This window comes from Bufo gargarizans, chromosome 6 (assembly GCF_014858855.1).
Source record: "Bufo gargarizans isolate SCDJY-AF-19 chromosome 6, ASM1485885v1, whole genome shotgun sequence".
NCBI lineage: Eukaryota > Metazoa > Chordata > Amphibia > Anura > Bufonidae > Bufo > Bufo gargarizans.
In genome coordinates, this window is record NC_058085.1 from 293,836,268 (window position 1) to 293,858,819 (window position 22,552).

Below are 22,552 nucleotides of genomic sequence, written 5' to 3' on the forward strand. Positions count from 1 at the left end.
TGACACTAGGCTGAAAGACTTTGCTCCTCCCCTGCAGGCCCTCCAGCCTGGAGAGAGCATGTCAATTTTTAGCTTAGTGTCTGGAGGATGAAGATGATGGGGTTAGAATCTGGATTAGGTGAGTACTCTCGGCACCATCTTCCCCCTCTCCACTACAGTTGTGGGCCTCTGGAGACCATGTCTGGGGGATGGGGGGGAAGCGCAAACACAGGGCCTTGGTCCCCCTACCATTCATAAGTCCACAGGCCTCCCTCTCTTGCTCCTTGGGCCCTGTGGCCTGTGCCGACTCTTCCCGGCCAAAACTTTAGTTCCCGGGTACGGGGGTGGGGGGGGGGGGGGGGTGGGGGTTCGGGTTCATCTTTCTTTCATTCAACCAACAAACATATAGGTACCTCAGGAGGTTGCGACGCTATATTTAATATATTATAAGGTTCAAAGGTCTCTAGGACCTAAGTGTAGCATTTGCATACCTCTCTGACTTAGGCCTCATGCACACGGGCCGAGAGCGGGAGGAATCCCAGCCGGGTTTCCACGGTCTGCTCTCGGCCGCGGAACACGGCCGTGTGCATGAGGCCTAATACTATATAAAACATAATTCTTTATTGTGTACTCTTAAAACCACATAGAACTCTTGGGAACTATTTTAAAATTCCTCAGGATGCACGCCATCCCCTGAAGACGCCGAATTAAACGGCAAAACATGTAGGGATGCAGGCAAAGATTTTTAGTTCAGGATAGAGAGGTAGGGACCCCTGAGTGGGAAAGTCTATCTAGACAGTGACAGAATAAATTAGTAAGGGTGAGAAACAATCAGGCATTCCACCGAGATACGGTTTATCTGAACACATGATATAACCACAATTTATAAAGATACAAATTCCCTCCTGTCCTTCCTGAGGAATTTTAAATAGTTCCCAAGAGTTCTATGTGGTTTTAAGAGTACACAATAAAGAATTATGTTTTATATAGTATTAGTCAGAGAGGTATGCAAATGCTACGCTTGGGTTCATCTTTCTGGCGCAAATTCTTCCCGCTTAGCTGTCCCACTCCCCCAGGAGCCTGCTCCGCCCGCGGTCCTCAAGGCAGTTTTAACCCTTCCTGGCCTGCAATCTTTTTGATGCCGGCACCAGATTATCCGGGGTTTCTATATGCAGGCAATGTGACTTAATTTTGAAGTATTCAGCCCTTCCTGCCTCTTGTCTATTTGAGACAAGAGGCAGGAAGGGCTGGGTCATCACTAAGAAAAAAAAAAAAAAATGTGCGCCCATACAGGTCCTGCCCCCAGCCCAGATCACCGCAGTACCATACTGGGCCCGTGCTCTATCCCGGATAGTGGAGGATTTCTCAGTTTCCTAATCCGCCCTCCGGGGCCGTTTGGTTGATAATGCTCCACCTGCGCAAATCCAGTGGAGGACCTCTGGAAATTCCCAATCCATCCTCCTGGGGTTGTTTGATTGATATATCCTCCGGGGTTGTTTGGTTGATATATCCCCACCAGCGCAGTTCGCAACTGTCAAGGGCAAGATTATTAGAACTGCGCACAAGTGGGCCAGAGCAGGACATATTCCTCCTCTGTCATCTCCGCACCCCCACCCTTTCTCCCTAGGGTCACGCTAAGACGTGCAGCCGATACAATCTTCCAAGATTGCGTCCACGGTAGCCAGCAGTACTTGTCGTATGCGTTACCTCAGGGAAAATGGGGTGGACTAACCGCACTAGCACTGGTGTCGGTGATGGCCGCAGGTGGCGGAATTGCATTTTCACTGATAGTGTTTTCCATATGCATTACTCCCCTCCATAACTGGCGTAATTTCTCTACCATTTGGATTCAGTTCCTGCCGTATGCATTACCCTCTTCCATAGGTGGTGTATTTACCATACCTCTGGATACAGTACTTGACGTAGGCGTTACCTCCCTTCATAGGTGGAGTAACTGCACTACCACTGTGTGCTGTGCTTGCTGTAGGCATTACCCCCATCCATAGGTTGGGTATTTACACTATTGTTGGATATGGTTTTGTCACGCTACCCCCTTCCTTAAGCGGAGTATTGCTTTACCACTGGATGCTATTTCACCAGTCGCATTGCCACCACCATGCTTCCTGTTGTGTTACCCCCTTCCACAAGTGATCCGCTAACAGGGGACTAACTAAGCATCTTGGATGCTACAATTTAACTACGCCACAACACTAGATGCCTTGGTTTCCTTCACAGGTGGGGCGTCGCAAGAGTCGGTACCCACTAGTACCCTGTACTCTTCATCTAGTGGCATATGGGTACCACCACTGCATACTGTGGCTACTTCCATATTGTATCCTTCTGTCCTTCCGGTGCTGGTTGGGGGCGCAAATATATCGACCTCTGCCCTCTCAGGGGGGTTACCCAGCAACACTTATGTGTCCTAAAGACCCCCCCATCCCCATGGGCCTCCACAGTTCAGGTCGGTCAAGGTATTGGTCCTCGACAACATGTAGTGCGTACGCCATTGCACAGAATATTGTGATTACGTTCCAGTGAGCCGAGGGTTGCACTGACTCTCTGTATTCTCTGTCCACCACTTTAGGTGAAGTGGTTATGCTGGCACTCTGGATTAGCTACTACAGCGTGTTCTCCTTGCAGGTGCAGTTTTCACGCTAGTGCTAGAGATCGTGGTCGCTGCAGTGGGGCAGCCCCCCTCCAGTTAGGGGTTCTGCCCTGGCCCTGGCTTCGGTGGTTCCTCCTGTTCAGCGCCCTTACCAGGTGGAGTGTTTAAGGTTAGCTCTACTTAACTGGGGCAGTATGGTACCATGGCTCCTACGGGATGTCCTCAGGCCTACTCCTCAGTTCTGTGCTGGCAGGGCATGCTGTAGCTATTAATGGATAAGGGGTATTTGTGTTACTACTGCACAGTTCCTTCGTCAGGTGACGGATTCTTCTAGCACTTGAATCAGTGGCCTCTACTGTGTGACCTCCTCCTCAGCTGGAGTATGGCGTTAGAATTAGATTTGTGGCTTCCCTTGTATGGCCTCCTCCTCAGGTGGAGTATTGCACTACCACTAGATTCTGTGGCTACTTCGGTATAGCACCAGTCTCAGATGGGAATGGGCTTTTCCCTTACCCTCTTACTCATTTACGCTACTGATAATTACCATTTCTCTGACAACTGTTGTCCTTCTGTCGCTACACAGGAGTTCTTGCTACATTCATTTTTGCAAAAGTAGAGAAAATAACAAGGCATCTTCTATTATTTATGTATTTTTTAACTCAATAATTCCCATCAAGCTTCAGTGTAATAATGGCCCGTAGTTGTCACCGCCAGATCTCTGAGAATCTCTGACAGACGTTCTTCAGTACCTCTTGCTTGAGGTTCTTTTTGTTTTTGGTTTCGTTTTGTCGTCTCGTTTCCTTCTTTCAGCTGTCATCTAGTTGAACTGATTGCATCCCTTTATATCCCCTCCCATACTGCATCACTTTGCGGTTTATACAACTTCCTGGATTGTGCTCACTGCTAGATGCTGCAACTGCTGGTTCCCCAGATAAGTCTGGTATTGCCGTCTGTTGGCTTGATCCTAGGTGACCCTGACTCTCTCCGTATTAAGTGTAGGGAGCCGGTGGTCATGTCCCCCCACTATTATAGGGTTTTCAGGTGTCACACATTCTAGGTACGAGGGCATGCAATTATCTATCATAAAAATCTTTGTATGGGCTGAGCAGTCAGGGAGAGCTCTAGGGCTTTTATAGGGCTCACCCTTATGTTCCTTAGTTTGGGATCAAGTCAGTCGGATCTTTATTTGTATCTTCTAGTTTTCTGAAACACCATCCGTGACAGTAGTGTAATTTTTTTTTTTTTATTGGCTATAGCAGATATAATACTTTGTTGGTTTGAGTATTCAGTAACTGTCTTCTATAACGCTGTTATCACTTCCATCACAAATTTTAAAAAAATTAGGGTGACCATGCTCAATTAAAATTTAACATGCAGGAGTAGTATGCGTCCTAGAATGTCCCTGCCATCTTCAATACGTGGCCAGGAATTAAGAAAATTAAAAGTAAGGATTGGAGAACATATTAGAAACATACACTATGGGTTTCCAACCTTTTTTCTTTATCAGCCCATTTTAAAAATTGGTGCATAATTCAATTGAAATGGCTCACCTCTTATATATTGTTGAGGAAGGATGCTCCAACTAAAATAGACTCGCCCAGTCTATTAAAATGTATATGTAATATTTGGTTGGGCTGGGCACACCTAATACCTAGACTCAAATATGGATGCGCTGCATTGGTGCACAAATACAATAATTTATTGATAAAAAATGGGTACACAATAAAAAATATATTAAAATAAAATATACGCTGACACTATATATATTAAAAAAACTCCAATAACATGTATTGCTGATAGAATGGAAAAATGTTCTGGTAAATCCAATCAGTACGATAACTGTCAAATGTATAATGTCCTGCTATAATCCTAAAAACTGTAGTAAAGGTTTAGAAAAACTTGTCACATACAGTTAGTGACTGCACATAGAGTAATCACTTGTCTGTAGTTGGTATCAATCATGGGTGTGTGGTTGCATACTTGTAGTCAGTAATAGTAAAGCTACATATGCTGCCCATACAGTTTTTAGTTGTAACAATAGTTGTGCTAATATAGCTTGAAGGTGGTGTTCTTGGTCTCCTGGAAAACAATATCCTTTCAGTATATAGCAAATACGGTTCCAAACTTTAACTTTGTAAATGAGTTGCTCGCTGTTAGCATATCTGAAGTGGGGTCTCACAAGTGCCGCGGCGTCCCACGTGTGTTTGCACTCCAAATGAGCTCTTACCTACTGCTTCCTGTTTCTGTGGGCACTGTTGTAATGATTACTGCTAACCACTAGATGGTTGGTCGATGTACAGACTTAGGCTACTTTCACACTAGCGTTCGATCGGATCCGTTCTGAACGGATCCGATCATATTAATGCAGACGGAGGCTCCGTTCAGTACGGATCCGTCTGCATTAATAACTTAGAAAAAATTCTAAGTGTGAAAGCAGCCTGAGCGGATCCGTTCAGACTTTCAGTGTAAAGTCAATGGGGGACGGATCCGCTTGAAGATTGAGCCATATGGTGACATCTTCAAGCGGATCCGTTCCCATTGACTTACATTGTAAGTCTGAACGGATCCGCTCGCCTCCGCGCGGACAGCTGAACGCTGCAAGCAGCGTTCAGCTGTCCGCCTGTCCGTGCGGAGGCGAGCGGAGCGGAGGCTGAACGCCGCCAGACTGATGCAGTCTGAGCGGATCCGCTCCATTCAGACTGCATCAGGGCTGGACAGAGGCGTTTGGGTCCGCTCGTGAGCTCCCTTCAAACGGAGCTCACGAACGGACCCATGAACGCTAGTGTGAAAGTAGCCTAAGTCTTTCACAAGCTTGATAAACTTTAGGATTTTCGGAGCACTCCTTATCCTTCTTTAAACCATCTGCATTTAATGCTTCTTTGATAGGAGGATTGTGAAGCAAAGAAGCATTAAATGCAGATGGTTTAAATAAGAATAAGGAGCGCTCCGAAAATCCTAAAGTTTATTAAGCTTGTGAAACACTAAGTCTGAACATTGACAAAACGAACATTATACAAGCTGCGAGATCCACTCTACCATCTAGTGGTTAGCAGTAATTATTACAACAGTGCCCACAGCAACAGGAAGCGGTAGGTAAGCGCTCATTTGGAGCGCAAACACACATGGGACGCCACGGCAGTTGTGAGACCCCACTTTGGATCTGCAAACAGTGAGTAACTCCTTTACAACTGCACCACTGTTAAAGCTTGGAACCGTATTTGCTATATATTGAAAGGATATTATTTTCCTGGAGACCAAGAACACCACCTTCAATCTATATTAGCGCAGCTACTGTTACATCTAATTAATAACTGTATGGGCAGCATATGTAGCTTTACTATTACTGACTACAAGTATGCAACCACACACCCATGATTGATACCAACTACAGACAAGTGATTACTATATGTGCCGTCACTAACTGTATGTGACAAGTTTTTCTAAACCTTTACTACAGTTTTTAGGATTATAGCAGGACATTATACATTTGACAGTTATCGTATTAATTGGATTTACCAGAATTTTTTTCCATTCTATCAGCAATACATATTTATTTTTTTATATTTTTAATTGTGTACCCATTTTTTATCAATAGTAATCAATAAAATGATTGTATTTGTGCACCAATGCAACGCATCCATGTTTGAGTCTGGGTATTACAGTAGGTGTGCCCAACCAAATATTACATATACCATATCCATTTTAAAAATTGTCATCAGCGCAATCCGACGGGACTCAAGTTTATGCGCGTGGAATTAGTACGCAACAGATGGCGGGGCATGGACCCGGTTGAATATATTACCAAAAAAGAAGCTGAGTGGCTATATAAAATGAAAACTTTACAACCTGAAGGCAGTATCACTGTATTAACTGCTGGCTGCTATGTATGATAGAGGACTTTTATTAGTGGCATATATGGTGGATATTAGTGGGTATATAGGATAGGGAATATGGCATAAGAATAATGAATATCCAGGCTTCACTTGTAGGCAATTGTAGAAAAAAAAGCTACTAGTGTTCTTTATAAGGATGTCTTACTATATTATTGTAATATTCTTATATTTTTATACATTTTATATAATGTTTGAGTAATTTTATTACTGAGACATATAGAAATGTATTTATATTTCAAATGAGGAGGTTCAAACGCACCCATACCAGAAGTGAATCTCGGCACGCCCCTCGGAGCGAAACCCGGGTCGGGCAGTGACATTTTATGTGATTTGATTAAGACAACTTTGTAAGTACATTAAAGTGTGACTATTTTTTATCTATACGCGGTGAGCACTATGTATGCATCTTTTCTTAAGGCTGCAGCGCTGGAATAATGGGCAGAAACTAGCATTGCGGTACCTGCCTTCAGCACTGAAGTATATTACTGTAACAAGAGAAGTGTGAACGCCCGTGGGCTAAGAGACAGACTTTGTTAGTTGCGTTGAGCATACACTGACAGACGGCACTTTTGATTGATCACTATTACCACTTGTCTAGTTTGCGCTGATCCGCTACCCTTTTTCTTTTTTCCTTTTATACGGAGGACTGGGATAACTCCTGATAGGATCTTGCAGCATACAATACGCATGTGTATGAAGAATATAATAATTTTTGTCCAGTGAGCACATGGGCCTCTTCCTAGGCCATGTGATGTCACGTTCCTCACTCACATGGCCTAGGTGCAGCTCAGTCCCATTCAAGTGAGTTGCAGTACCAAGCCCAGCAGCTTTCCAATGGGTGGTACTGTGCTTGCTAAACTGTGAGGAGGCAGCGGAGCTCACCAGGATACCAGGCTCCTCAAACAGCTGATGGTCGGTGGTGCTGGAAGTTGGACCCCCACGATCTTATATTGATAACCTATCCTAAGGATAGGCCATTTAAATGAAAAGAGAATTGTTTGGATAATAGGTGTACATTAGGGAGATGCTGCTAACGCAGTTGGTTAACACGATGGTGTCTGCACAGTTCTCATATTTAGCTGCTGCAGCCATGCCTTTTGTGATGTGGTGGTAGAAGATGCCCTGTTCATTTGCCAAATTTCTAAATGCTGTCAATGAGACCTGAGCTTCAGAAAAGCTAAGGCCTCTCATGTGATGAGTGAATTTCTAAATTGATTGCACAAGTAGATGATTGGAATATTAACTATATTGAGTTCCTGTTCAGCACTAAAATTGCCTCCAAGGTCACTGAGAACTTTTGTATCTTGTTCATGTGATTAGCATTCTGTTCATGTGTGCTGCTACATAATCATAATTAGCCATACACCAAAATGCAGGGGGATTGATGGTATATGAAGCCTTGTCCATCCGTGCAGCGGTATCCAAGGTTAATTGTACCCTTCAATAACATTTTATGATTTTTACTGCAAGCCGTCCGTACGGATGTAAAACAGGAGATCGGTTACATAAAAGCAGTATCTATTGATTCATTCTGTATGTTCGCGTGCTATAGTCTAGCAGCAGCTCAGGTTTGGATAATAATGGCGCGGTGTTAATGAGCCGAGTGGTTGCCTGTTAGCAGCAGCTGACAGCGCTGTATGAACCAGCCTGGAACAGCTGTTGAACAAGTTTTGACATTCCATGACAGCTGCTCACTGATCGGATCGTTCACCAAACAAATATTATTCAAGGTCCTGTAATGATTTAACACTTGGGGTTTAGTGATGCTGTGCACTAGGACAATAGGATTACACATTGAACAGGCCTATGCTGGGTGGAGGCAAAGGCTGTCTTCTTTCTCTACGTCCCAGAGTGATTATTATTTTTTAGTTTTTGTCTATTTAAAGGTTCTTGAATGTTCTGAATTGAACGTCTTTGAAGCAATGAAATGAGGGCACTCGCCCTCTGACATGGCACTGCGATCCCCGACGATTAACCCCTTTAATGGGGTTTAAAGGAGTTGCCCAGCGTCATAAAAAAACTGGATGTTTTGCAATGTACTTTAATTAGAAGATCTGGGTTCCTCCCCCTCTTTGTGTATGTTACATGCTTGAAGGGACCTGAGCTGCTTAGTTCATTAGCTAAGTCGGGCCCCTTCTGTGTCTCAGCATCAACCAGAGGGGTCTGGTTTCGCTTATGAACTAAGCCAAACACACATCTGTCAGAGGTATATATTTATTTATTTTTTAACTCAATATTCATATTTTGGGGATGTTTTTCTATTTGTTTGGCATTACTATACCTTTTTAAAGTTAAATTAAATATGAAATATTCAGCGCTCCAGATGGCGACTGAAACTGTCGCCAAAGCGCCTTCAAATTTGCATTTGCGAGTGGACCGCGCTGCAGCTGAAGAGCATACGGGGTTTACTTTAGCGATACTAGGCTGCGCAGCCTAGTATCTGTTTGAGGACATGGTGAGCGCTGCTCTCGGTGCGTGCCAAGTTCTCCACAGTAGCACAGTGGAGAAGGAGGCAGTCCCTCCCCCTGTGCCGCTGCCACCAATGGACTGATGGCAGGGAGGAGGACTGTGGTCACTGCGCCACCAATGAATATAATTAACACACAATACAAAGTCTAAATGGAGGCAGTGGTATCACATCGGCAATCTCCCTCAGACGGGGCACTGCGATCCCCGGCAATTAACCCCTCAGACGGGGCGCTGCAATACCGAGAATTGCAGCGCCATGTCAGCGGGCAGGTGCCGGTTATGTGATACCGCTGCCTACACTTAAATTTATGTGTTAATTATATTCATTGGTGGCGCAGTGCACCCCCCCCCCCCCTCCCCAAACACCAGTATTATTGTCAAGGCTGTTGCAGCCTGTGATTGTGGGAGGGGCGTAGGCTTTATAAGCTCCCCTCCCACGGTCATCCAACACTGGCGTTATTTTCTTGCAACCCACTTCGTTTCGCCAGTCCCACATGAACAAGGCTCCGGCCAGAGCTACCTTTCCGGTTCCTTCTGACAGAGCCGTTGTACGCCACCTGTTTTATTACGAAATTTACCTGACCCTTTTTTGTTCGTCAAAAAATCTTCATCAGCAGGTTGGAATTTTTGTTTTACTCTAACCAGTCTCCTGCGCGCTCTGGGTACGGTAGTCTGGATACGTCTGCTCGTCCATGTCTACGCCTGTTTTAATGTCACATCATTCGTTTGTCAGTCGTCTCTCCATTTGTTTTAGCCAGCCACGTTGTCTACGTTGCCAGGCCACTTTCACATTCCACGATTCACATCTGTTTTACGTCTCCGTGTCTTTCACGTCCCAGCCTGGTTTTCGTTATTTAGGCCACGTCTGTCTTCACGTCTCAGGCCTGTTTTCGTCATTCAGGCCACGACCGTCATTTTCGTCTCAGGCCTGTTTTCGTCATTCAGGCCACGACCGTCATTTTCGTCTCGCGCCTGTTTTCGTTATTCAGGCCACATCTGTCATTCACGTCTTGCTTGTTTTCATCAATCAGGCTACGTCTGTCCACACCGGTTCACGCTAAAAAAAAATAAAAAAATTTCCCCATCATTCAGCCCTCATCTGTCTTCCATGTCTCACGTCCTACCGTCATGTATCACGCCTGTTTCGTCATGTAACCACAACCGTCAGTCACGTCTTTCGCCTGTTTTCGTTATTCAGGCCACATCTGTCATTCACGTCTCACGCCTCTTTGCGTTATTCAGGCCATGTCTCGTCTTCTCACTTCCCCCTCCGTTTTGTCTCTAGCCACATCTCGGCTTGTTCTATCCATGTATTTCATCCTTATCTTCCATCAGGCCACTCCATTCCACGCACGCCCTGGTTTCAATATTCTAGTCACACCCCAGTCACCAGTGGTTTCTCACCTGCCACGTCAGGCAGGTCATTTCGGTCCCTCATCCATGTTTGTCCAGCAGCCTACCCAGGCATCAGGTTATTTCATTCACAATCTTGTTCACTGGCCATTGGGCCTCCGCTAAAACTTTTACTTTTATCTCGGTCAAAGACCCGATTTTGTCTACACCGCCACGAATCATCAGGACCTGAGGCCTCGGTAGACCAGGTGGATTGTAAAGGGTACCGATCCCCTCTTTATCTATATTTATCCGGGTACAAGCATAGTCACGTTTTATTCAGGCCGCTCCAAGCGTCCAGCTGGGGCAGCAAACGCAACACACCTCCGGGCATCAGGGCCCTAACATTTCAGAGACTACATCTCGGATAAAAAAAAAAAAAACTTTTATAAACCTTGTCCTCTCTTTCAGTTTCCCAACATCGTTCCAAATTAGACTACTCTGCATCCCTTCCGGATTCCCTGGCTTCCAGCCATGCCAGCGTGGGGTCACTCCGGAGCTGGACGATCCCCCAAATTATAGTCGAACTCGCCAAACGAGGGATTCGTTACCCAGCTTCGGCCAGGAAGGCGGAGCTTTATCGACTCCTTGTGTCCGATTCGTCCCACTCCGAAGACCAGGTGTCAATGTCAACTATCCAGTTGTCATTGACCCAGCTGCACGCCACCATCAACATCCTAGCCACCTCCGTATCGGACATTCAGACCAGGCTGTCGGCAGAGTCCAGAGACCCGTCTCCCAGCATCCCTGTACCTCCTCTCCCGGTCGCTTCCACGTCCCAATCCACATCCTCAGGTAGGGTTCCCGCCTCGTCCGAGGTAGCCCGGTCCCATTTCGTTACTGACACCCTCAAACGAGACATCTTGGAAGGGAAGGACATCAATTTAGCCGCCATCCTCACTGCCACCCACGACACGGTTGAGAATAGGTCCATAGCCTGCGTGAATGTGTCGCTAGTTCTCAGGTCCAGGGATGCCCGATTGAACAGGAAACTGTCTATCCCAGAATTCATCCTGGCTTTCAGCCTGTTCAGGTACAATCTGCTCCGCCTTCCCCGAAAGGCGTGAGGAGTTGTATTTGTACCTGTACAGGGTCACGGATTTGGGGCACAAGTATGGAGGGTACGCGTTTTACGATTACCACCGGTCCTTCTCTGCCAAAGCCGCGGCAGCCCTCGCCCAGTTCCAACGGGTCACCAATTGGGCATCCCTGGACATGGAGCTGTTTTGCCGACATTTCGCCGGTCTCAAAGCCTCCGCTTGCGCGTCATGCCAGTCCATTCTGCATGCCTCAGACTGGTGCCCAAACCCCAGCCTTCCATCGTCCCTGCCCAGGTCTGCGGCAAGCTCCTCGGGGGCCCAGCATAGACACAACCTTCTCTGTGAAGCCATCGCTCTCATCCTCCTGGCAGGCCAGGGGGCTTGGCTGTCAAAGGCTGACCTGGCGGACGCTTTCAAGCTGCTGCCCATCAACCCACAACTCTGGAAATTCTACGGCATTAAATGGGACGACTTGTACTACTTCGCCAATCGCCTCACCTTCGGCTCCAAAAGTAATCCGTGGTTGTTCGACCAGTTCTCCCAGGCCCTCCACTGGGTCCTGGTCAACCATTGCGGGTACCCCATGGTCATCCACTACCTGGATGACTTTCTCTTAATGGAGCAACCAGACGTTCCGCCCTGCAAATTTGATAGCTTACTCCAGGTTTTCGTCAACCTCAACATCCCTGTCGCCCCTACCAAGATCGAAGGACCCTCAACCACCAACACTTTCCTCGGCATTGTCTTAGATACCCGCCAGATGGAAGCGAGGTTGCCTGAGGACAAGATGTCAAAGATCAAGGAGGTCATTTCCAGATTTGTGGGTTGCAGGGTCGTCTCAAAGCAGAACTTACAATCCCTGCTAGGCATGCTGAACTTCGCCGCCAGGATCATGCCCCAGGGCAAGGCCTTCTTGTCCAGACTCCTGGATCTGCTACCAACTGCTGCAGAGCAGGACTCCCCGATAATCCTGGACGCACATGCGATGGCGGATCTAGCCATGTGGAATTCCTTCCTGACCCGCTGGAATGGGATCTCCCTTTTCGTCCCTCTTCTCCCACGATTTTTTACGACGCCGCTGCCTCCAGGGGTTTCGCGGCCATCTACAACACCCAGTGGTTAGCGGGCCACTGGCCCACCAAGATTTCTTCGCTCAGCGAGTACCTCAGATCCTCCCCCCTCTTAGAGATCTACCCAATTGTAGCGGCCGCAAAAGTTTGCGGCAGGCAGTGGGCAAACTCCCAGTGACGTTCATTACGGACAATCAGTTGGTAGTGGCTATCCTTACCAAAGGTAGGTCCAAATCCCGTCACCTCATGCCTTTCGTCCACAAATTAGTTTGGTTCTCCCTACAGTACAACTTTCAAATTTCATGCAGACACTTCCAGGGTGTCCAGAACTCCGCGGCTGACGCACTGTCACGCTTTTATTTCAACCGTTTTTTCTAGGTCATCCCAGAGGCGGATCCAGCAGGATTGTCCCCTCCGGAGTTCAACACCCTATGCATGGACTAGCGCAAATCATTTCATCCGCCAAATCCCTCATAGAAAAATCACCATCACCCAACACAGCTAGAAACTATAAAACCGGTTGGAACAGCTTTCAAAAATTTTCACGTCTCCATTCTAGGAGCGGCACAGATAGGACCACCTATTTGATGGCCTTTTTAGCTTATTGCCACCATCACCTCAAACTTGGCTACAATTCCATCAGATTGTACAAGGCAGGGGTGCAATACTTTTCCACCCTCAAACACCCCGGTAGTAAGGCGATATTCGCGTCCCCCGCCATCAGGGCTGTCCTTAGGGGAATTCAAAAAAACAGTCTGCCATGCACTCCCACCATGCAACCAGTCTCAGGGGATCTGTTCAGGAAGCTTTCGAATTCCCTAGACAGCAACCCTTTCGGGCTCCATCCCAGCACAGTCATTAAAGCAGCCATGTATTTAGGTTTCTATGTGTTTTTGCACCCAGGGGAATTCAGTTTTCTCCCCAAAATCCAAGGGTCTGACCAAGAGCCAGTTAACTTGGAGTCACGACCATTTCATCCTGCTATTACCTTCCACCAAAACGTCGCAATCAGGGCCCCCAGTCCCAGTCAAGTACTTCAGGTCCTTCAACAAATGGTGCCCAGTCCAGGTGTTCAACCAATTAATCAGCTCCTTAGGTCATTCCTCCCCAGACAGCCCGCTGCTACCCTTCAAATCCAAGCCCCTCACGACCACGCAATTAATTTCACACATTCGCCTTCTAGTCACCGGCCTAGGTGTAGATCCCAAAACCATTTAAGGTCACTCGTTTCGGATCGCAGCGGCTTCCGCAGCCTCCAAGCATAACGTTCCCAGTCATATCATTTAGAAGATGGGACGTTTGGAGTCATCTTGCTCCACCAGGTACATTCCCAATCCGCATCAAGAAATATCAGACGTTTTCCACAAACTGGCATTGTAATTCATGTACCCTTCAATAAATACAAAATCTACCTTTTGCCTTGCTTTTTGGCTCCTTATAGGCTACCCACGTTTCACGGCTATGGGCACAATCCAGGGCTACTTAGTATATGATACGTTCAGGTTTCCTGGGTTCACTTCGATAGCTCCAGTATCCGTAGCCACAACCATAATTGTCAAGGCTGTTGCAACCTGTGATTGTGGGAGTGGCGTAGGATGACCGTGGGAGGGGGGCTTATAAAGCCTACGGCCCTCCCACAATGACAGGCTGCAACAGCCTTGACAATTATGGTCGTGGCTACGGATACTGGAGCTATCTAAGTGAACCCAGGAAACCTGAACGTATCATATACTAAGTAGCCCTGCATTGTGCCCATAGCTGTGAAACGTGGGTAGCCTGTAAGGGGGCATATCCTGAGGAAGCCCTTGAAAAGGGAGGGCAGATGGGGCACGAAAATAACGCCAGCATTGGATGACCGTGGGAGGGGGGCTTATAAAGCCAACGCTGGTGTTATTTTCGTGCCCCACATCGTGCTGCCCCATAGAAATTAATGGGTCTGCAATTTCGTTCCGCAAAATGCGGAACGAAATTGCTAACGTGTGAATGGACCCTATGTTTGTATACATTAATTTCTGAGACTGGCAGGACCTTTGTTGGTGATCATACTTACCTGATCCCCAGTGCTGGGTACCGGCTTGCTTGCTGCCCCGCTTCCGTTGCTTGTCTTGAGTCCCTTCATGAAAACTTCCTGTTTGACGCTGTTACAGCCAATAACTGACCACTGCTTCCCTTGCATTATGTTAAAGAGTCTGTCACCTCCATATGGCCATATACAGTGCTTACATGGCTCTGTAGCACACCTATACAGGATTGTAACGGTACCTTTGTTCTTTTCTTTAGACTTGCACCAGCAGGAAAAACTAAGTTTAATTCATTAAGTCTCTTGCCTCATCGATAGGTCCGGACTTGGAGGGCGGGCAAAGGAAGAGGCTGGGGAGGAGTAAAGTGAAAAGGCAGCAGAGCAGCCTGGGCACCTACACACTGAACGCCGCCCCTTGGCACTTGCGAGTGCTACTTTGCATATGAATTAATCATTTTTACTGCTGGTGCAAGTCTAAAGAAAAGAACAAAGGTACCGTTACAATCCTGTATAGGTGTGCTACAGAGCCATGTAAGCACTGTATATGGCCATATGGAGGTGACAAACCCCCTTTAAATAGTCATGTGATGCAAGGGGAGCAGATCTCCACTGTGGCCAGTGATTGGCTGCATTGGCATCAAGATAAAAGTTTTCATGGAGAAACCCAAGACAAGCAGCGGAGGCCTGGAAGCGAATGAGCTAAGGCCCAGCACCTAGGGATCAACTAAGAATGATCAGCAACGTGAATCTGGCTAGTTTGAGAGTTCATAGAAATTAGTGCATAACCCCTAAAGATTGATGGGGTCACATGAAAAATATTGTAATTCTGTAGCCGTCAGCAGAGATAAACTTCCATATAAATAGGTTATCCATTATTTAGTTTGCTGCTGTCAAGAGAAGAGGTTATCAGCTTATATAATAGATATAGAATTAGGATGAACGTGGAATATGTGAGGATCTAATTATTCGCTCACCCTGTTTCCTCTCTGGCCGCAGTGATGGTTTGACTGAGAAAGTCCAGCAAGGCTCATTGCTGTGCTGAAAGTCCAAACAAAGCCGGAAGATAAAAAGCGAAAACAGGAAGTAGAATACATAAAGGGGCTTAAAAATGATATCCCACAAACCATCCACTATTTTTTGGTTAAAAAATAAAATACATAGAATGTTCACATATAGGGCTCATTCAGACGGCCGTATGCTATCCACAAAAATGCAGATCAGTTTTTTTGCGGATTAGATGCTGACCCATTCACTTCTATGGGGCCCTTTTCTATTCCACGGTTCCGCAAAACAAATGAAACATGTCCTATACTTGTCCGTGAAAATCGGGACATGGCCCTATTGAAGTCTATGGGTCCGCAAAAATAGTAAATGTTGTGTTTTTTTTTTTTTTTTTTTTTTTTTTTTTTTTTGTGGCTCCGAAAAAAACAAAACGGCATTCAATATTTTTGTGGACAGCATACGGCTGTCTGAATGAGCCCATAGGCTGTGAAGAAAAAAATGGTAGTGTCCATTTAAAAACCCCTCTGGCACATGGGGATCGGATCAATCGAAGTGGATTTTCCAGGGTGCAAAAGACAGCACTGCAATCAGAACATTATTTATTTTATGCACTGATAGCGCTACTATATTCCTCAGCGCTTTACAGACATTAGCATCCAACTGTCCCCATTGGGGCTCACAATCTAAGGTCCCTATCCAGTATGTATTTTTAGTGTGGGAGAAATCCGGAATACCTGTAGGAAAACCACGCAAACATACAAACTCCATGCAGATGTTGTCCTTGGTCGGAACATTAGTACGTTTTTATTAAGTCCTCATTCAGATGGCAGTAATGTGTGCCTATTTTAATGTCCATATTACAGCCATAAATCTGGCCCAACCATAGGTCTAATGATGTAAACTAATAGCATCATAGGGATCTGTGATGCTGTACATTTGAATCATTAGACTCTCAATTAGGCTGTCATTTGAGGCTGTAATAAGGACATTCAAATGGCGAGTGAACAGCCTGTCGGATCCGTGCAGCCGCTAGTGCACGTGTGCCCCCGGACTACCGCTCTGGCCCCATTGACTATAATGGGACGGGACGGAGTTCCAGCGGCAGCACGGCAAACATGCCGAGAGGCCGCCGGAATAAAACTACGACTTGGCCATGACTGAGCTGAAAGTCAAAGGTCCGTTTTCTATTGTGTCTGAGAAAACTGATTTGTCCCCATTGACTTACATTGTGAGTCATGATGGATCCGCAATGGGGACGCAACGGAATGGACTGCATTCTGGTGCATTCCGTATCATTCAGTTCAGTTTTGTCCCCGTTGACAATGAATATGGACAAAACAGGAGCGTTTTCCCCCGCTATTGAAATCCTATGAAGGATCTCAATAGCGGAAAGGGATAACGCTGATGTGAAAGTAGCCTAAAGTGTATTTTCAATGGCAAGACCAGTAACCTTTTTCTTCCCTCTGTTATCACACGTAAGTACATTTAACATAGTTATGTTCCTGGATCAGTTTCATGAAAGAAAAATCTGAATGCCTTATTAAATGAAAAATGTATTTCATGTGTAAATAAAAACTGCTCTGTGCTGCCCTGCTAACAGAGGTGTTCCTCTCTCAGGTCAGTGGAAGCATTGTGCAGAAAAACTTATGAAAATCGAGATTATGTCACCACGGAAACCACCATTGTTTCTAACAAAAGAGGCGACGTCAGTGTACCATGATATGAGTAAGTGTAATTTGTAGACGTGGAAGGTAAAAGAAAAAATTTGAAGGCTGTATTTTCTGTCTTTTTTTTTTATTTATTTTTTATGTAGTGTTTTGGGTTTACAAGCAATATACTGTCTGCTCTGAGCTTTACTTGATTTTTTTTATTTTTTTTTATGCGTTTTTTCTTTTTTCCCTTTCCCCCACGACAGCACCACTAAGAGAGGGGATCGGCCCCCAGGGACTGGAAACCTGCAGAAGAAAAAGGCGGAGCCCTTCTTCAACCACGGTGGTTTCCTGTCCCTGGAGCGGGAGACCCGCAGTTTTATTTTCAGGTACCTCTAGTCTGGAAGTCCCAAAAATGTTCTGGAGGGCTATGCGGTAATACCTGCTGGGGTCTATCGCACCATAGTTTTGGACTGATAGGAGCCGGGGGGGCAGGGTCCGGGCCCTCCGTCCTGTTCTTGCGGCAGGTGCGTGGGCCCCTCCATGTGAGTAAGGCCACGCAATGTTTGGAGCCCAGTTCCATGGGTAAGAGGAAGCAGACCCAGGGGGTTATTGCGTCCCACCACTTGCAGCCTGGATCCATGGAAGGAACATGTATTCCGGTGCATCCTCCAGCGGCTCAGACAAGGAGGAAGCAGCCTAGATCAGGCAGACCGCCAGTCTTTGAAAGAAGGTACTCCTTATGATGATTGTACTTAGGTTATATAGTGAATATTTGTGTTATGTGGTTGGTATGAATCTGGCTGAACACTTTAGGGCCTGGTTGTCCCTCTCGGGGCTTTGGCGCCTGGTTGTCCCTGTCTCTGTTGTTCTGTTTTTTTTCTGTTTACGAATGCCTGTATGGCTTAACGCAGGGCTCCAGATGGCGACCAAAACGGTCGCCAATGCGCCTTAAAATTTGCAGATGGCGACAAGACTTTAGTCTTGTCGCCATTTGCGACTGTACCGCCGCGATCCTGCGCAGCCCAAGTTCTCTTCAGTAGCACAGCACAGTCAGTGGAGAAGAAATGAGTCCCTCCCTCTCCACTCTGACGCGGCCGCCACTACCACCAATGGGGAGATTGCAGGGAGGAGGAGGGGAGGAGCTGTCGCCACTGCGCCACCAATATAAGTATAGGCAGCAGTATCACAGACCCGGCACCCGGCCTCAATAACAGGGCATGCGATCTGCGGTAATTAACCCCTCAGGTGCCACAGATCGCATGCCCTGTTATTGAGGCCGGGTGCCGGGAGGAGTTAAAGAGGACCTTTCATGGGTACAAAGAATATGAACTTATTAGTAGCAGGCTGCATAGAGCGGCACCCAGGGATCTAAGTGCACTTACTATTATTCCTGGGCGCCGCTCAGTTCACCCGCTGTGGCCCCCGGTAATTTCAACATTCAGAGCAAGGAGGAGGAGACGCCAGTGTCTGTCCTTCCCCCTGACTGCAGCGCTGACCAATCACAGCGCAGAGAGAGGGAGTTGTTTGTTTGTTCTCCCTCTCTCTGCGCTGTGATTGGTCAGCGCTGCTGTCAGGGGGAAGGACAGACACTTTGCTTGCCTGGTGGGATGAACTTTATACAAAAGGTGGTCGCGCTGCCAGGTATACGTCTTAATTCACAAGCTCAAGAGAAGCGGCAATCTTCTTTGACACAACCAGCACACTTGAGTCCTGCCGGATAGTAGCCTTTTCTCAACCTTCCTATGGAATCAAAGTTTCGGGTACATGGTGAAGGGCCGCAAAGTTGAGTTTACGAAACTTTTATTACGGTCACAAAAAAAATGTGAATGACATGCCTTTAAATAATCATAAAATCTGGTCCATCAACCACAATGCCCAACCTAGGTTTCGCCTCAGAGGCGATCATCATGTGGGATGAACGCCTGTTGCATCTATACTTGGTTGGCTTGCACCTACAGCATCAGACTGGACGGCTGAACACCTGTAGCATTTATGAGCTCCTGTAGAGTCTATGCCTGGTCGACTGAAGGCCTTTTTGCGCCTGGGCCTGTCTGGCTGGCTGCCTTTTTGCGCCTGGGCCTGTCTGGCTGGCTGCCTTTTTGCGCCTGGGCCTGTCTGGCTGGCTGCCTTTTTGCGCCTGGGCCTGTCTGGCTGGCTGCCTTTTTGCGCCTGGGCCTGTCTGGCTGGCTGCCTTTTTGCGCCTGGGCCTGTCTGGCTGGCTGCCTTTTTGCGCCTGGGCCTGTCTGGCTGGCTGCCTTTTTGCGCCTGGGCCTGTCTGGCTGGCTGCCTTTTTGCGCCTGGGCCTGTCTGGCTGGCTGCCTTTTTGCGCCTGGGCCTGTCTGGCTGGCTGCCTTTTTGCGCCTGGGCCTGTCTGGCTGGCTGCCTTTTTGCGCCTGGGCCTGTCTGGCTGGCTGCCTTTTTGCGCCTGGGCCTGTCTGGCTGGCTGCCTTTTTGCGCCTGGGCCTGTCTGGCTGGCTGCCTTTTTGCGCCTGGGCCTGTCTGGCTGGCTGCCTTTTTGCGCCTGGGCCTGTCTGGCTGGCTGCCTTTTTGCGCCTGGGCCTGTCTGGCTGGCTGCCTTTTTGCGCCTGGGCCTGTCTGGCTGGCTGCCTTTTTGCGCCTGGGCCTGTCTGGCTGGCTGCCTTTTTGCGCCTGGGCCTGTCTGGCTGGCTGCCTTTTTGCGCCTGGGCCTGTCTGGCTGGCTGCCTTTTTGCGCCTGGGCCTGTCTGGCTGGCTGCCTTTTTGCGCCTGGGCCTGTCTGGCTGGCTGCCTTTTTGCGCCTGGGCCTGTCTGGCTGGCTGCCTTTTTGCGCCTGGGCCTGTCTGGCTGGCTGCCTTTTTGCGCCTGGGCCTGTCTGGCTGGCTGCCTTTTTGCGCCTGGGCCTGTCTGGCTGGCTGCCTTTTTGCGCCTGGGCCTGTCTGGCTGGCTGCCTTTTTGCGCCTGGGCCTGTCTGGCTGGCTGCCTTTTTGCGCCTGGGCCTGTCTGGCTGGCTGCCTTTTTGCGCCTGGGCCTGTCTGGCTGGCTGCCTTTTTGCGCCTGGGCCTGTCTGGCTGGCTGCCTTTTTGCGCCTGGGCCTGTCTGGCTGGCTGCCTTTTTGCGCCTGGGCCTGTCTGGCTGGCTGCCTTTTTGCGCCTGGGCCTGTCTGGCTGGCTGCCTTTTTGCGCCTGGGCCTGTCTGGCTGGCTGCCTTTTTGCGCCTGGGCCTGTCTGGCTGGCTGCCTTTTTGCGCCTGGGCCTGTCTGGCTGGCTGCCTTTTTGCGCCTGGGCCTGTCTGGCTGGCTGCCTTTTTGCGCCTGGGCCTGTCTGGCTGGCTGCCTTTTTGCGCCTGGGCCTGTCTGGCTGGCTGCCTTTTTGCGCCTGGGCCTGTCTGGCTGGCTGCCTTTTTGCGCCTGGGCCTGTCTGGCTGGCTGCCTTTTTGCGCCTGGGCCTGTCTGGCTGGCTGCCTTTTTGCGCCTGGGCCTGTCTGGCTGGCTGCCTTTTTGCGCCTGGGCCTGTCTGGCTGGCTGCCTTTTGCGCCTGGGCCTGTCTGGCTGGCTGCCTTTTTGCGCCTGGGCCTGTCTGGCTGGCTGCCTTTTTGCGCCTGGGCCTGTCTGGCTGGCTGCCTTTTTGCGCCTGGGCCTGTCTGGCTGGCTGCCTTTTTGCGCCTGGGGCCTGTCTGGCTGGCTGCCTTTTTGCGCCTGGGCCTGTCTGGCTGGCTGCCTTTTTGAGCCTGGGCCTGTCTGGCTGGCTGCCTTTTTGAGCCTGGGCCTGTCTGGCTGGCTGCCTTTTTGCGCCTGGGCCTGTCTGGCTGGCTGCCTTTTTGAGCCTGGGCCTGTCTGGCTGGCTGCCTTTTTGAGCCTGGGCCTGTCTGGCTGGCTGCCTTTTTGAGCCTGGGCCTGTCTGGCTGGCTGCCTTTTTGAGCCTGGGCCTGTCTGGCTGGCTGCCTTTTTGAGCCTGGGCCTGTCTGGCTGGCTGCCTTTTTGAGCCTGGGCCTGTCTGGCTGGCTGCCTTTTTGAGCCTGGGCCTGTCTGGCTGGCTGCCTTTTTGAGCCTGGGCCTGTCTGGCTGGCTGCCTTTTTGAGCCTGGGCCTGTCTGGCTGGCTGCCTTTACAGAATTCAGGCTGAAGGGTCCAGTGGGCTCTTTGGACCTCTTGTGGCAGACCCGTGAGCTCCTACGGGGGATGGATGCCACGGTAGTTTTTCCATTATGAGTGCCAGATTGCGAGGAAAATTGGAGATTTGACATCTAAAGTTCTTCTGGTAAATGTAACACTAGGCCTCCAGTGGATCTTGGATCAAAGCATCTGTCTCGCAATATATTCTGTACCAAAGGAATCGGTGTTTAGCAATCATCTTCAGTTGGTCATTCCTTGTCAAGATAAGTACTTCTCTAAGATGTTTTGTTAAAATCTGTTATGATTATTTTGTTAAACACTTGATGAGAAACCCATATGAGATTTCTTTTATAAGATTATGCTAGATTTAAGTATAATGTCTGGTATTAAATTTTTCTAGGTTATTGATACAACCCCTTTTTTCTTTAAGTTCGGACCTCTAGTTAGCTTGGATTCCCTATGCTTCCATCTCGGTATTCTTAGCTTTGATTGCTTTTCTAGCACTTTTGAGAAGCCCAGGGATCAAAAGGAATAAGTTGCCCCTGCCTGGACATTAGGAGATGCCTTGTACGTTACCTAAGGGTAACGAAGGAGTGGGGAAAGTCCTTTTGATCTTTTTGTTCCTTTTTTCTGGCCTAAATAAGGGTAAAGCGGCCTCGAAGAGTTCACTAGCCAGATAGCTTAGGTCTTTTTTTTTTTTTTTTTTCTCTGGCTTGCATCTCTTCTGGAAACATTTCTACTTGTGCAGTCTACCTCTTGGGAGGAGGGGCTATTGTTTCATTTGTGTAAGGCTGCCACGTGGTCTTTTCATTCTACCTTACCGTCTCTATCGGCTCCAGCTCTATTCTGCCTCTGTTCTTCTGTCGGTAAGAAGTTCTGCAAGTGGCGCCCCTCTCCCGTAAGGAAGGGGTATTCTTCTCTGTAAATTCTCTCTGTGGTGCTGTCGTGGGGGAAGGGAAAAATGATGATTACACTTAGGGAGCATTCACATGACCGTATAAATGGATCTACATCCGTTCCGCAAATTTGCGGAATTGGTGCGGACCCATTTATTTCAATGGGGCTGCAAAAGATGCGGACAGCACACCATGTGATGTCCACAACCGTTGTTCCGTTCCGTGGCCGCGCCAAAAAGATAGAGCATGTCCTATTCTTGTCTGCATGGCCGGTATCCGTGTTTTGCAAATCCGCAATTTGCAGACCGCAAAACGCCTACGGTCGAGTGAATGCTCCCTTACCGATAATAAGATTTTCCGGACCCCACGACAGCACCCTTCCTTATTCCACCCCTGGTGTTTCTGGGTTCTTGACTTCAGTTGTACAGGGTGTCTTGAAAATCGT

At 48.1% G+C, this 22,552-nt stretch overlaps 1 protein-coding gene across 1 annotated transcript in view; it reads left to right on the top strand.

Moving 5' to 3' along the window:
- RTKN2 (rhotekin 2) overlaps positions 1–22,552 on the top strand; it is a 106,200-nt gene that overhangs the window by 80,511 nt on the left and 3,137 nt on the right. Inside the window, exon 11 of the mRNA XM_044298198.1 lies at positions 17,088–17,195. Coding sequence (XP_044154133.1) covers positions 17,088–17,195 — 108 coding nt within the window. The remainder of the gene's footprint in view (positions 1–17,087; positions 17,196–22,552) is intronic.